General features: G+C 43.5%; 1 protein-coding gene across 1 annotated transcript; it reads right to left on the bottom strand.

The window, feature by feature from the left end:
* Positions 1-593: 593 nt before the first annotated feature.
* mogat2 (monoacylglycerol O-acyltransferase 2) lies at positions 594-11352 on the bottom strand (the record flags this gene model as incomplete). Its single annotated transcript, XM_080509476.1, has 6 exons — positions 594-748; positions 1389-1588; positions 1839-2013; positions 2107-2311; positions 8547-8725; positions 11259-11352. The coding sequence occupies 6 exons, from the start codon at positions 11350-11352 to the stop codon at positions 594-596; spliced, it is 1008 nt and encodes a 335-aa protein (XP_080365602.1).
* Between the last annotated feature and the right edge of the window lie 1780 nt (positions 11353-13132).

Below are 13132 nucleotides of genomic sequence, written 5' to 3'. Positions count from 1 at the left end.
TTCCCGGGTTTATTCAAGGTGTTTTATTTACATTGACAAGGAGGGAAATATCTTCTTTTGTTTGTGAACTGATGTAAATATAGATGTGTTAACTATGCAGTTAAGTGAAAAGTTAAAGTGTGGAGTTGTTTGTTTAGCTTAAAAATAAAAAGATTGAAATTGTATGTGCGTGTGTTTTTATACATATTTCTTTTTAACCAAAATGCATTCATTTGAAGGGATTCAAAGAAATATCTGAATAATTTAAATTAGATATTGAAAATATATTTTTTTTTTAAACGGGAACACATTTGAATCAATCAAACACAAACTCAAGAGTTTAAAGGAGAAATTTAATGTGGATCAACAGAGGGGGAAAAAAATCACAACATTCAATTTACCTACAATCTCAATTCCGCATCCTTGGCGGTGCAGTTCCAGCAGATTCCAGCAGGGGGCGTGGTGGACGGATTGACATCGACAGGCCACGCGAGAGAGAGAGAGAGCGTGAATTCAGGATGTGAACCGGCAGCAACAGAACTTCACCAATAAATAGAGACCCGGGTCCCCCTCCCCCCCCCCCCCCCCCCCCCCCCCCCGGCGCTCAGTCCATCTCAAACAAAGTTGAGGTGCGTGTCCTTGTCGACCCCGTAGTTGACTTTGTGCTCGTCGAACAGGTTGCTCAACTCGTCCATGTAGCGCTGGTGGAGGTTGTCCAGTTGCTCCGCCGTCGGCTTCGCGACCTTCTCCACCTGAATCGGTCTTCCAACTGTCGGGGGAGGGGGGGGGGGGGGACGAGGGGGGGGGGGGGGGGGGGGGGGTAAAGACAGTCAACACGTTGCTTCTTTATTTGTTTGTAGAGGGCGATACGATAAGTCAGATCGTTTCTCCAAACGATCTGACTTATCTTATATTTATATACAGTAGAATATGTCCACAACAACTTGAAACACATAATTTTTGCATTTACGCGGCAACGATTTCTTTTAAAATAAATTATACCCGTTTACACAAGTTGGATCGTCATCCCGAGTGACTCTCAGTTCTAGAACAGTCCCAGGAGGACCTGGACGGGGAGTCGTGGAACTCTGGAGACCCACGGAAACGGCTTCGGAGAGGTTTTCAAAACGTTCAGAACCGCTTCATCATCCACACGGAGCCCGAAAACCGTGGGTTTTCTTTAAATACTCGCTTCCAGAGTGGAGAAATTTCAAAATACCACTTTGACATGAAGACGCACATTAGCCCGAAGGCGATGACGTCATCACCACACCTCTCGACCCTGGACGCTCCAGGACGTCACTTAACAACAACGGGTTTTTTTTCGGGGGTATTTCTGTGGCGGCGCCACCTGTGTGATCGGCAGAGGTACTGCGATGTTTTGAGTCATTGTGGACGGGGACGCTCACCGATGGTGCTGATGGGCTTCCTGTAGGGCACCAGACCGAAGGAGTACTGGAAGACGCCGCGGGCGTGGAAGAGAGGCAGCGAGATGCCCATGACGGCCTGCAGGCGCTCCTGCGTCCACCGCAGCCACGTTCCTCTGGGGTTCTCCACCTGGTCGAACACCTCGTTCTCCCCAAAGGAGAAGACCGGCACCAGGTGAGCTCTGGAAAGAAAAAGGAGTATTGGTTTACTAATAAATACTCTGCAGGACACGAGACCCGTGACTTTTACGTAGTCGCCCATCGGACGATTTGAGACCGCTTTACTTTTACGCCACACTTCATGGAACCGACGTGAATGAGGCTCTGTTTGGACGAGGCCGGTACGACCCGCTAGCTCAAGCTGTAATTCAATCATCCTTCGTGACGGGGAAAACGATCCGGCGGGTGAAACGTGTCCCCGGTGCCGCTCACCCATGTTCCATGGCCATTTTGATGAAGCCTTTCTTATTGGCCAGAAGGACGTTGTAGGTGCCGGGATGGGCGTCGAGCGCCTCCGGGGCTCCGCCCACCGCGATCACGACAGCGCTGCCGCCGCGCTTCCGGCTCAGCGGGTACCTCGCGCTCGCTTTGTCCGAGGGAATCAATCCTGCGCGGCAAGATCGGAATAGAAAAACAGCTCAAAGGGTTGTTGTATTTTTTAAGCAAAAGTAAACGTTGGCTGAATGCGACATTCTCACACCTGCACACATGATGTAGTCCCTGAAGAACGGTGCCCGGAACCACAGAGGCAGCATGAGCAGGTAGCTGGTGAGGCCGGGGAACAGCTTCCGGAAGCCCGTGGCGTAGGTGCAGAAGTTGATGAACGCCCCCGCCACCAGCACGCCGTGCGGATGGAAACCCAGGATGTAGTTGTGCCGCGGGTCCAGGTCGGCCGTCTTCACCAGCTGTGGGGACGCAAAGGCAGGAAAGGACGGGTGGCGATTCAGGGGGATTTTCTCGTTTAAAATGTAGAATTCAGGCTCAGCGGGAGGTTCTGCTGTCTGTGCACCGATTTTCTCATTGTGCTCTGGGGGTTTTTTTTGGGGGGGGAAGAAAATAGTTGGACAAACTTAACTGAATTGCTTCAATTGGTAACATCAATCAAGTTTTTTGCATTTGATCGAATTAATCAACTTAATTTAATTAACGATGTTACCAGTTTATATGGAAGCATATTGCATTCACATGAATAATAAATATTGACTCTGTTTTTCTGAATTAATGAGATAATTATCTCATAATTGTGAGGAAAAAATACATTATAGAAAATATTTGGCTCTATTTTTCTGAATTTCTGAGATATTGTCTCATAATTATGAGAAAAAATAATTATTAAAAAACATTTGGCTCTGTTTTTCTGAATTCATTCATTTCTGAAATAATTTTTTCATTAATTCAGAAAAAAATTGTAAGCTTGTATTTTTCATAATAATAATAATAATAATAATAATAATAATTTATTTGTATAGCGCTTATTAAGTCAAACACACTTTACATCATAAAATCAACAAACATAAAATAGGGAAACGCCATAAAAAAAAACCAGTCATAGAAAACACATAATAAAAGAAATAGATTTATGCTCAAAGTATTAAAAGCCGTTCCGAACAGCTGAGTTTTGCTGAGAACTTGGAAGGTGTTAAGTTCAGTACAGAATTCCAGAGTGTAGGTGCAGATATAGAAAAGTCTCAGTCGCCCACCAGTGAAGACGTTCCAACTACTTTCTCTTTTCAGTACAATCCAAAAAAAAAAGTCCCAACATGTTCCAGGCCATGTTTCCAGCATTTTGGACTGCAACCCCCAAACCAATTCTCCAATTTACCACAATAAAAGCCATCGGCAGTGTCTCAGGTCTGCTCCAGATTAAATTGGTCTAATTGTGATTTTTTTTTCTAACACAATTAGATTCACCTGTGATCAAAGGCACAGTTTTTTTATACTCTTTGATCCCTCGACCCTGAAAGACTCTGGCTTTCGCTCAATGTCTGCAAATGTGTGTTGCCAAGCAAAAAGCTCCGAGCCAGATTTGAGCAACTTTTTTTTAAAAAGGCGCCAGGGAAAACAGTTTCACCACTCGGTTTAACGTAACAGTTACATTGGCGAGACAAAATTGTGAAATCAATTCAAGACTTTATTTTGGCAAAAAAAAAAGTGTCCTAGATTCACGTGTGCTTTGCAGGTATTGATTAGTTACTGCGTAACTTGATTAGCTAAACATACGTATGTGACTGGAGCTCGGCGTGGAGGCGAGGATCACCATGTAGAGCAGGGGTGGCCAACCCTGGTCCTCGAGAGCCGCAGTCCTGCATGTTTTAGATGTTTCCCTGCTCAAACACACCTGTTGTCATGATGAGGCTCTGCAGAAAGCTTGACAAGGAGCCACTAATTGCTGTCAGCTGTATTGATGTGAGGAGACATCTAAAACGTGCAGGACTGCGGCTCTCGAGGACCAGGGTTGGCCACCCCTGATGTAGAGGGAACAACCAGACATATTGAACATTAATCGCTCTGCGGTGCCTCAATCCCTGACGGTCTGATTGACCCTCCACCTGCGGAGCGCCGCTTTCCTGGAACAGTAATGTCAAAAGTCAAAAGTCAAAAGTCAGTTCGTCACGTGCCGAGGCTTGTTTTGCTCCCCGGCTCACCCCGAACGAAGAAAAACAATACCACCGGTGGTATCGAGGTTGGTAATCGAGGCCACGCAGGTCTGAGGCGTTAACTGTGGTTATCAGGCGCCGCCGTCCTGCGGGATCCTCGATGTAGGCGATCAACATGTTTGGTTGTTTGTTTGCACTGTGAGCTCCTCCAGCTGCCTCCGGCTCGGGTCACACAGTCGATCATTAGCTCAAATTCCACTCAGGAGTTCCGTCAAAACAGAGACGTGCCCACCGAGAAGCTAAAGCCCTCACTTTTATAACTTTACTGGACTCTTTGGTTTTTGGTTTTTGTTTTTCCCAAAGTGCAGGTCGTGTTTTTTTGGTTGTTTTTTTTGGGGGGGGGTTTCAAAGTGCAGGTCTGAGCCGTGTGTCTGTGCAGCAGAACATCATGTCGATGAAACTGTCGTGATATTATGTTCAATGAAAAACGCACAGTCAGCAAATGTCTGTTTTAATTATTGTTGCTAGTTTGATTTAAGTCGCAAACATGTGATGTAGTGCAGACCTGATGGATGGATGGATGGATGGATGGGTGGATGGATGGATGGATGGATGGATGGATGGATGGATGGATGGATGGATCCACAGATCCATTCAGATTCACGGATCCATCCATCCATACGGACTGGTGGATGGAAGGAAGGATGGATAGATAGACGGATCCATCCATACATGCATGGATGAATGGACGGACGGATGGACAGACGAATCCATGGATGGATGGAGGAAAACACAGATCCATCTGGATACATGGATCCATCCATCTATCGAACCACGGATGGATGGATGGATGGATGGATGGAAGGACAGACAGAAGGATAGATGGATGGATGGATGATCTTGATTCTGTCTATAAAACTCATTTCAAATGATTGTAGCCTTTAAAAAAAATTTTTAAGTTTGAGTTCATAACAGTTCCTAAAAGCAAATTATCAATAAATTCTCCTCCTGAAAGATGAAAACACGGAAAGTCGATGAAAAAAAACAAACATTTTTGTCACTTCACCAGTCACGTAACTCGACTCAACTGATCGTGCCGCGCCCCATTCCCCCCCCCCCCCCCCAGCAGTTTTTTCTTCCCGTACAGTGGAAACAGGCGCCATCATGGCCGCCACCGCCGGCTCCTCGGCGTGGAGCCGTTCTGCAGGAGGGGGTTACGTGCGAATTGGTGGTGGCGCCGCGTTCGCGTGGACGAATCTCCTGCCTTCGGGCGTCAGCTGGCGAGCTCTGAGCCCGGGCTGATGGCGGTGTGGGGGTAAAGACACACCAATAAGACTAATTGGGCTCCCCGGGAGAAACACTGCCTCACAGTCACCCAGACATGGGCTCTTTGTCTGCGGCCTAACGAGGCGTACGGTCAGATGATGTGGGACATGATTCACTTTCAACCCGGTGGGTGCAAATCAGACAAATTTAAAAGTTCTTCTTGGAAAAAAAAAAAAGTCTTTAAGTAGAAAGTTTCCCCCGGTGTACGTTCACATGACGCCTCGGTGTATAAGTACTACTAACATATCGGTCTGTGCTCTCCTGTAATAAAGTCCCGAAAGGTGGTGGAAAAGCCAACTTTCACCGACACACAAAAGCAGGACTCGGCAAATAATAACCGTCAGCTTTTGCGTAGATTAGAAAACAGGTCTCATCAAAATCATTGGAGTCGTTCAGGTTCATCAATATCTTTGAACTCTCTTGTTTTTTTAGGCCGCACGTTTGAAACTTTTCTAGAAAGCCTTGTGGCTGAGAGTCTAAAATAAAATAAAAAAACAACTTTGGCCCTAATTCTGATCTGTGGCGCCCCCTAACGGAGATTTAAAATTAAAATTATTTAGAGCTCATTCAATGAGGATTTCTCGGTGCAAACAGGCCCTTCGGTTCTGTGTGATTTAGATTATTATCAATTCCTTGTTTAGATTTTTTTTTCGTAACTTGACCCCTTCAACAGAAATACAAAGGTCCATCAATCTTGGTTTTTATGAAGATTTATGGGTTTTTTCCTTCTCAAAATACAGATTATTCAACCTTTATTTAACCAGATAAAAAATAGTTATTAAAAATCACTCGTCAACATATATACGCTGCGCCACAACAAATAAAAACTATTAAACTTTAAATCCAACCGTTATTATTTCACCAGTCTGCGTGGAAATATATGTTTTTTTATTCGTAGATAAAGAAAAGAAGTGAGCACTCTTTCTTAAATTGCTGTTATTCTATTTTGTTGTGGTGCATTCTTCTCAAAAGGTTTTATAACTGTGGTTAAACGTGTTAATAATTAAAAGACTAAAATCCTTCAGTCATTTTGTCCAAAAAGCCTTGCAGGTTCCCTGCTCGGCCGCGAGAGGGCGCCCCTGAGCTGCAGTAGAAACCTCACACTGCAGGGGTCACGCACAGTTTATCCTCATCATTTATCTCAAAGTTATCTCTCCCCACAGGACTTTAAAACTCATCTAATAGAGTATTAATAGACCTTAGAAGAGTCATTTTCACTCTGTCTAAAGACTTTTTTTTTCTCTCGTTATAAATTTAGAGTCACAGGTCAAACACCAGCTGCATTTATAGATTTATAGATGAGTCGGCTGATTGCGCTTCATTATCTCGATAGGATTCTGATCGCAGTGAAAGCAGCTCCTCTGCAGCTGCCGGTGTAAAAACACCCAGACGGAGCTGCAGTCACATGTTGACGTGATGTTCGGCGAGCAGGTTCCTGCAGAAGACTGTCCTCTTTTGTCAGCGGCCTCCTGCGGCGTTCCTCCTCGCCGTGACGCTGCCCGGCAACCAGGCCCGGCGCCGCAAACCACGTCAAGACGAGCGCCCTGGCTCTGCACACAAGATCAACTCTTATCTCATGTGGCTGGAGCTTCTTATATAACAGGCGGCCGTGACTGAATTATTATTTGACAACATGAGCCGGCTCATATGTGACTCGTCATAGACGACGCAGATGATGTGAAGGTTATATTTCATGTTCACTTTCAATTTTCTTCTCCAAAAAAACAACAACAAAAAAGTCTTATTTTGTCCAATATTTTAATAATTATGGAGAAATATTGGATTTCCACACGGCTTGAATTTGCATCTCGAAGAGTAAAATTGATACTTACAAAAAAATAATTCCGATCTATAGAGAATCCATGATCACAAAGTGTGAAATCTGGATCAGGCCTGAATAAATAGTGCAATAAAAGGCTTTTTTTCCTAGACTTTCCTACTTGTGGAGACGAGAGAGAATAGAAATCTGTGGGGGTTCCTCAAGGCTCCGTCCTCGGACCTCTTTTATTTCACATCTCGGCATCCTTTGGCTCATGATCTATTAAAATGACACCCCATCTTCTGAGGTTTCTCATGTTCACAGCCTGTGTGGTGAGTCTCACTGATAAAACATTCACATACAAAACAACCTGGAAACACAACAGAGTAAAACTCGTCACCAAACCAGATCTTAATTATATATTTGACTCTGATTCGCGAGTGCAAGAGGACGGGAGCTAGTTTGTGTCTTGGCAGCTGGAGGTGTTTACTCAGAGCTATGGAATACATATATACTCTACACATATATACTCTACACATATATACTCTACACATATATACTCTACACATATATACTCTACACATGTTTACTCTACACACGAGTATCAGAAGGTTCGCTCGCTGTCAAGGACGGAGATAAAACCTCTGAGACTGCAGATCACTGATTAGATCACTGGCAGATGTTCTGATGTCCTCTCTCTCCCTCTCTCTCTCTCTCTGTCTCTGTCTGTCTGTCTCTGTCTGTCTGTCTCTGTCTATCTCTCTCCCTCGCTCTCTGGCTCTCTCTCTCTCTGTCTGTCTGTCTTTGTCTGTCTGTCTCTGTCTCTCTCTCTCTCTCTCTGTGTCTTTTTCTGTCTCTGTCTCTCTCTCTCTTGCTCTCTCTCTGTCTCTGTCTGTCTCTGTCTCTCTCTCGCTCTCACTCTGTCTGTCTTTCTCTGTCTGTCTGTCTCTGTCTCTCTCTCGCTCTCACTCTGTCTGTCTGTCTGTCTCTCTCTCTCTCTGTCTGTCTGTCTCGCTCTCTCTCTCTCGCTCTCTCTGTCTCTCTCTCACTCTCTCTCTCTGTCTCTGTCTGTCTGTCTCTCCCTTTCTCTCTCTGTCTGTCTCTCTCTCTCGCTCCCTCTCTCTCTCTCTCTCTCTCCCTCTATTTCTACTCACGTTTGTCATCTTCCCTTTATAGCGTCCCACAAATTGTGACCTTTTTTTTTTCTATCATCACATCTGTCTTAAATTATAGCTGAGTATTTAATTACTATTGACTTTTTTTTTTTTTAACTGTAGACTAGGAATACATCCTGAATACTCGCATTTGAGTGCCTCTTCTTTAAAGATCCATCATATGTTGAGCTTCTTTTTTTTTAAATGGATTTTAATTCTGCTTTCTCTGTCGCTGCTTTACATCTCTCTCTCTCTCTCGCTCACTCTCTCTCTCTCTCTCTCTCTCTCTCTCTCTCTCTCTCACCTTGATGGGGAAGTAATCCCGCATGTAGTCCCAGGCGGTGAGGCCACACAGGAAGGGCACCCTGTGGCCTCCGCGCGCCGGCGTGTCGAAGTCGTAGAACCACCAGACGGCGTAGAGAACGCTGACGAGCCAGAAGCGGGTGAAGAGCAGGTAGAGGAAGAGGAAGATGCAGGTGGGTGCTGAGGAGGAGGAGGAGGAGGAGGAGGAGGAGGACAAGACACACTGTGAGCAGGAGACTGAAGCATCCCACAGATTTTATATGAACCAAGGGTCAAAGGTCTATTATTGTTATTATTATTATTATTTGGCATCTCCCGTGTGCATGGCGTGTTCCTGCAGCACCTCCTCTTGTTTTATTAAAAGTGGCTTGAAATGAAAAGTTGAAATGTCCAATCAGCGCACGTGAAATACGTTTCTTGTGTTTTGACACATTTAGAAGAGTTTTCCAACTTTACATCAGCGAGAAACGGAGAAATCAAGTTTATATGTGAGTGTGTGATACCAGGGGGGCGGAGCTTGTTGAAATGATCACAACCTTAATGAATAAATCAATGATAATAATTCTGATTGAAAATTAGCATTACTTGTAAACATGTTGTTTTGTGTGCGTCTGTTATGTGTATTATCATGTGTACATTATAATGTTATGGTACATGTGTTTATGTGTGTATTAATATAATTATACATATACATATACATATATATAGTCTTACATGTGGATGCTTTCAATATATTTCTTTCTTAATTGGTCTATTCCAAATAGTTTTTTGGTTTGGTTTAGTTAGTTTGTTTGTTTTTGGCTTAATTTCTTTTATTTTTCTTTAACCACTCTGGTGGCAAAGCTTTTAAAACAAAAAAAAATGTATTTAAATGTGCACCGGCTAGTGTATGTTTTAAAAGCAACTATTCTATTCTATTCTATTCTATTCTATTCTATTCTATTCTATCCTGTCCTGTTATATTATGTTATGTTATGTTATGTTATGTTATGTTATGTTATGTTATGTTATATTCTATGTGACTTCATCCAACTGTGTGTGTCCTTGTCTCTGCTTGCTTTTGATTATTGTTGCACAAAAATATCCAAAACAATAAAACAATTTTAATTAAAAGCCTCTTTGATTCTGATAGCAGCATGAGAAACTTAAAATTCACCTCAATACCTCATGAAAACACGTTTTCGATATGTAAAATATGATAAAGTTCTCTGCTCTTGCGTTCAGATTTTCTTTTTAATGTTACATCTGAAACATGTTTGTAGAACATCAGTGCACATTCACACTCTTGTTCTCTTTATGTTGATGTTTATTTATCAGTTTTTATCAGTTTTTTCCCTCTACTGGTGTTTCCAGGCCTGCAGGGATCAATTTACACACACGAGTCAATGAATAGGTTCCCGCCCAGTGCAGGATGTTTATCGTACATCTCATGTGTTTAGTTTTATCTTAATCGTATCTTGAGATGCACAGATTGATGATCGATAATTGTGATAAGCGGCACAAGTTCCGATAAGAGTTTAATAGACTTTAACGAAACAGAATCAATTGATCTGCCGCACTCAGGAAGTCGAAATGGATTTGTGTTATTGACAACAAAAGAGGAGTGCTTGTTTATAAATGACTTTTTTCCCCTTCATTTCAAATGAAAAAGTCATAAGAAGGTATTTTTTTGCTTAAAAAAAAAAAAGTATTTTTTAATTTTTCAAGGAGGTTAAATAATGACTGTTTCATGTTTTTTTTTTTTAAAGACCCCCAAAGTTGTTGGGGTAAATGGGACTTAAAACAAATTCAGGTTCAGGGTGTTTTAAAAAAAACAAAAAAAAACAAAAATGAATAATATAAATTCACTAATCTCTACAGCACCTTTTAAAATAAAGTTAAAAAATACAATTCTGGGTGGAGAAAATGAACGACTGTTGGTGAAACTCTTTTATCGTCGCGTTGCATTGTTGATCTTATCTCCGTCACTTTGCCCTCTGAAAGATAAGACCTGTCATCTCTCGATCCTTTCAGAGTAAAACGCAGCTGCTCTTCATCGTTTATCGTCACGTTTTCTACCCACAGTCGTTGATTTTACTCCTGAAACCTCCAAAGTCCCTGCAGCCTGTAGAAGAATCAGTTGCCCCTGCAGTCTTTTCGACAACAAACTGTATATATGAAGGATTAAAGCGTCCAGAAACGTTGGTGGAGGTTTTGGACGCTGCAGCTCGAGGCTGCATCGCCTCACATGTCTCTCTGTGGTTTGACAGGGGAAATTCAAATTTCAAGGATGTGATCATTGCAAAGGTCACGATTGTAAATAATTTCCACATCGAAGACTTTGGATTTGTTTTGGTTTTACGACCTGGGTCACCTGTTGTGTTTGGAGTGAATAGTACACACAATATAATATAGAAAAATCAAGAATTCAACTTCAAAAAAAGCAGCAGTTTGAGGGATAGAGAAGTTGTTTTTTGTTGTTTTTTTCCCCCCTGGTGTTATAAATAAACTCTTGAGTGGAACACACCCACTCTGCTGGCTTTATAATGTGTTTTAAAAGAGACAAGGGCCAATAAAAAAAAAAGCCTCATCAGACAGGAAGAAGAAACACAAACTCAATCAAACTTCGTTGAGGTTCTCTTGTCGTGGTTCTGTTCTGCTCGGCTCCCTCCTCTCTTGGTCAAACACCGAGCGACTGACTGAAAGAACAGGTTGACCCTCCTCCGGCACTCACCCAGGCCGATGAAGGAGAAGACCCACTGCAGCACCGCGGCCGTCTGCAGCCTCCTGTGGAGGGGCACCTGCACGGGGGCAAAATCGATCTTCATGGTTCCCACCCGGAGCGAGCGAGAGGGGAGAGAGACTGACGCCGAGTGGCGGAGGCGAAGGAGGAGAAGGAGGTCCAAAGTCCCAGCGGCTCCCCTCTCCACTCCGCCATCGCCTCCTACTGACACGCTTATCTCAGGAACTGCGTTTGGTTGGATCCGTCAGTCCATATCGGCCCCCAAACAGACTTTTGACCCTGCGGGAGAGACGCTGATTAAACACAGAGCCTATAGACGTGGTGGTGGTGGTGGTGGTGGTATGGGGAGCAGGGGGGGTTAAAAGGCCTTTTTATTCTGCGTTTAACGTTGTTGTGACATCCCACTGTGTTTGGCCTGTGTGTCATATGACGGCAGCCCCATCTGGTCGACTCTCAGTGTATTTTCTCGTGAAATATAGAGATAGGGAGATGAAGGTGTGACACGAGTCTCACGGCTCTATGACCAAAGAGTGTGTCAACAACGCTGGACATGAGAGGGTTATTCAAGGCGCCGATGGAGGAAAGGGGCCGATAAGGGAGATTATGTCGGAGCCATTCAACTCGTGTGTTTTGCGTCACAGGCGAAGGCGGCGATCGTGCGTCGACATGCAGGGAGGTTTTCACTCTTTTTCTGCCTGCGTCACTGAAAATAGCTCTCCTGTTTGACCCGAGGTGTTCCTCAAGGCTCAGGTCTGGGTCCTCTTCTGTTTTATTCCTTCACGTGTTTGTCAAATGATGGGGAGTCGTGTGCCTTCTATTTTATTCACCCAGTCGTCGCGATACTCGTGCACAACGACCATGAAAACACAAGAATCAAGCAAATTTGAAGTTTGGTTTAAAATGGAAGTTCGCCTGGAGCTTATGACGCGTTCTTTATTACATTTTATTGCATACGATGGATGGAGTGGAGAAAGACGTGAGGCAGCCCAGACAAAAACACTACTCTTTATATCAGACGATGGCGAAGCCTGGAATATTTATGTAAAACCTGCCGCCATGTGTGAATGAATGAATGAAAGCCACGTTCAGGCTCAGATATCGGAACTCCTTCAACTTGGATGACAAACGACCTGAAAGCTCAGCCTTGGTTGAGTCTAACAGCTTTTCAACGTCATGCAGATCAAGTAATTCAGTCCACTAATCGGCACATTACTTTTCTTTTTACTGACGAACACAGAAAAGAGACTTCGTTAAAAAAAACCACTTTGTACGTATTAAAATCGATTCAGTTTATAAACATAATATTATTATTCTTTCCAACACACACCCTCCAGCATGTCTTGCTAATATTTTTAATTTCCCTCTCCAGACTGGAGTGCTTTTGTCTGATGTTGTGAACACTCTGGTCAACCTGTGTTGTTTATTTCATGAGTTGGTCGGTGGAATCTTCTGCTTTCATCTCCCCCCCCCCATTAGCATGTGTTTCCGCTCTTATCCGGGACCAATAGGTCTGATTACCACCCTGCCCTTTGATCACACCTTCATAAATCATTCATCCCTTCTATTCTTGTCCACTTTAATTACCCCATTAGCCACTTCATCTTGAATTCTCCCTCAATCACTGGCTTGATGCTTTGCTCGCACTCACTGACAAATAAAGAACCAAAACATGGAATTATAAGAGTGAAAAGGAGAAACGTTGCATGTGGAAGCCAAGGGAACAGACTTCAGCTTCAGAAACGAGCTGTTACAATTCATTATAATAAAAAATACTCCCTACAGATACATGTGCGTTTCTCTCAGATGTCGTCTCACGTGAATCAGGGCCTCTGGGTGCGTAATGAGTTGGCATTATTCATGTATTG

Source organism: Blennius ocellaris (genome assembly GCF_963422515.1).
Source record: "Blennius ocellaris genome assembly, chromosome: 14".
NCBI classification, from domain to species: Eukaryota; Metazoa; Chordata; class Actinopteri; order Blenniiformes; family Blenniidae; genus Blennius; species Blennius ocellaris.
Note: the sequence above shows the minus strand (reverse complement) of the source record. Positions and strands in the feature narration are given on the sequence as shown.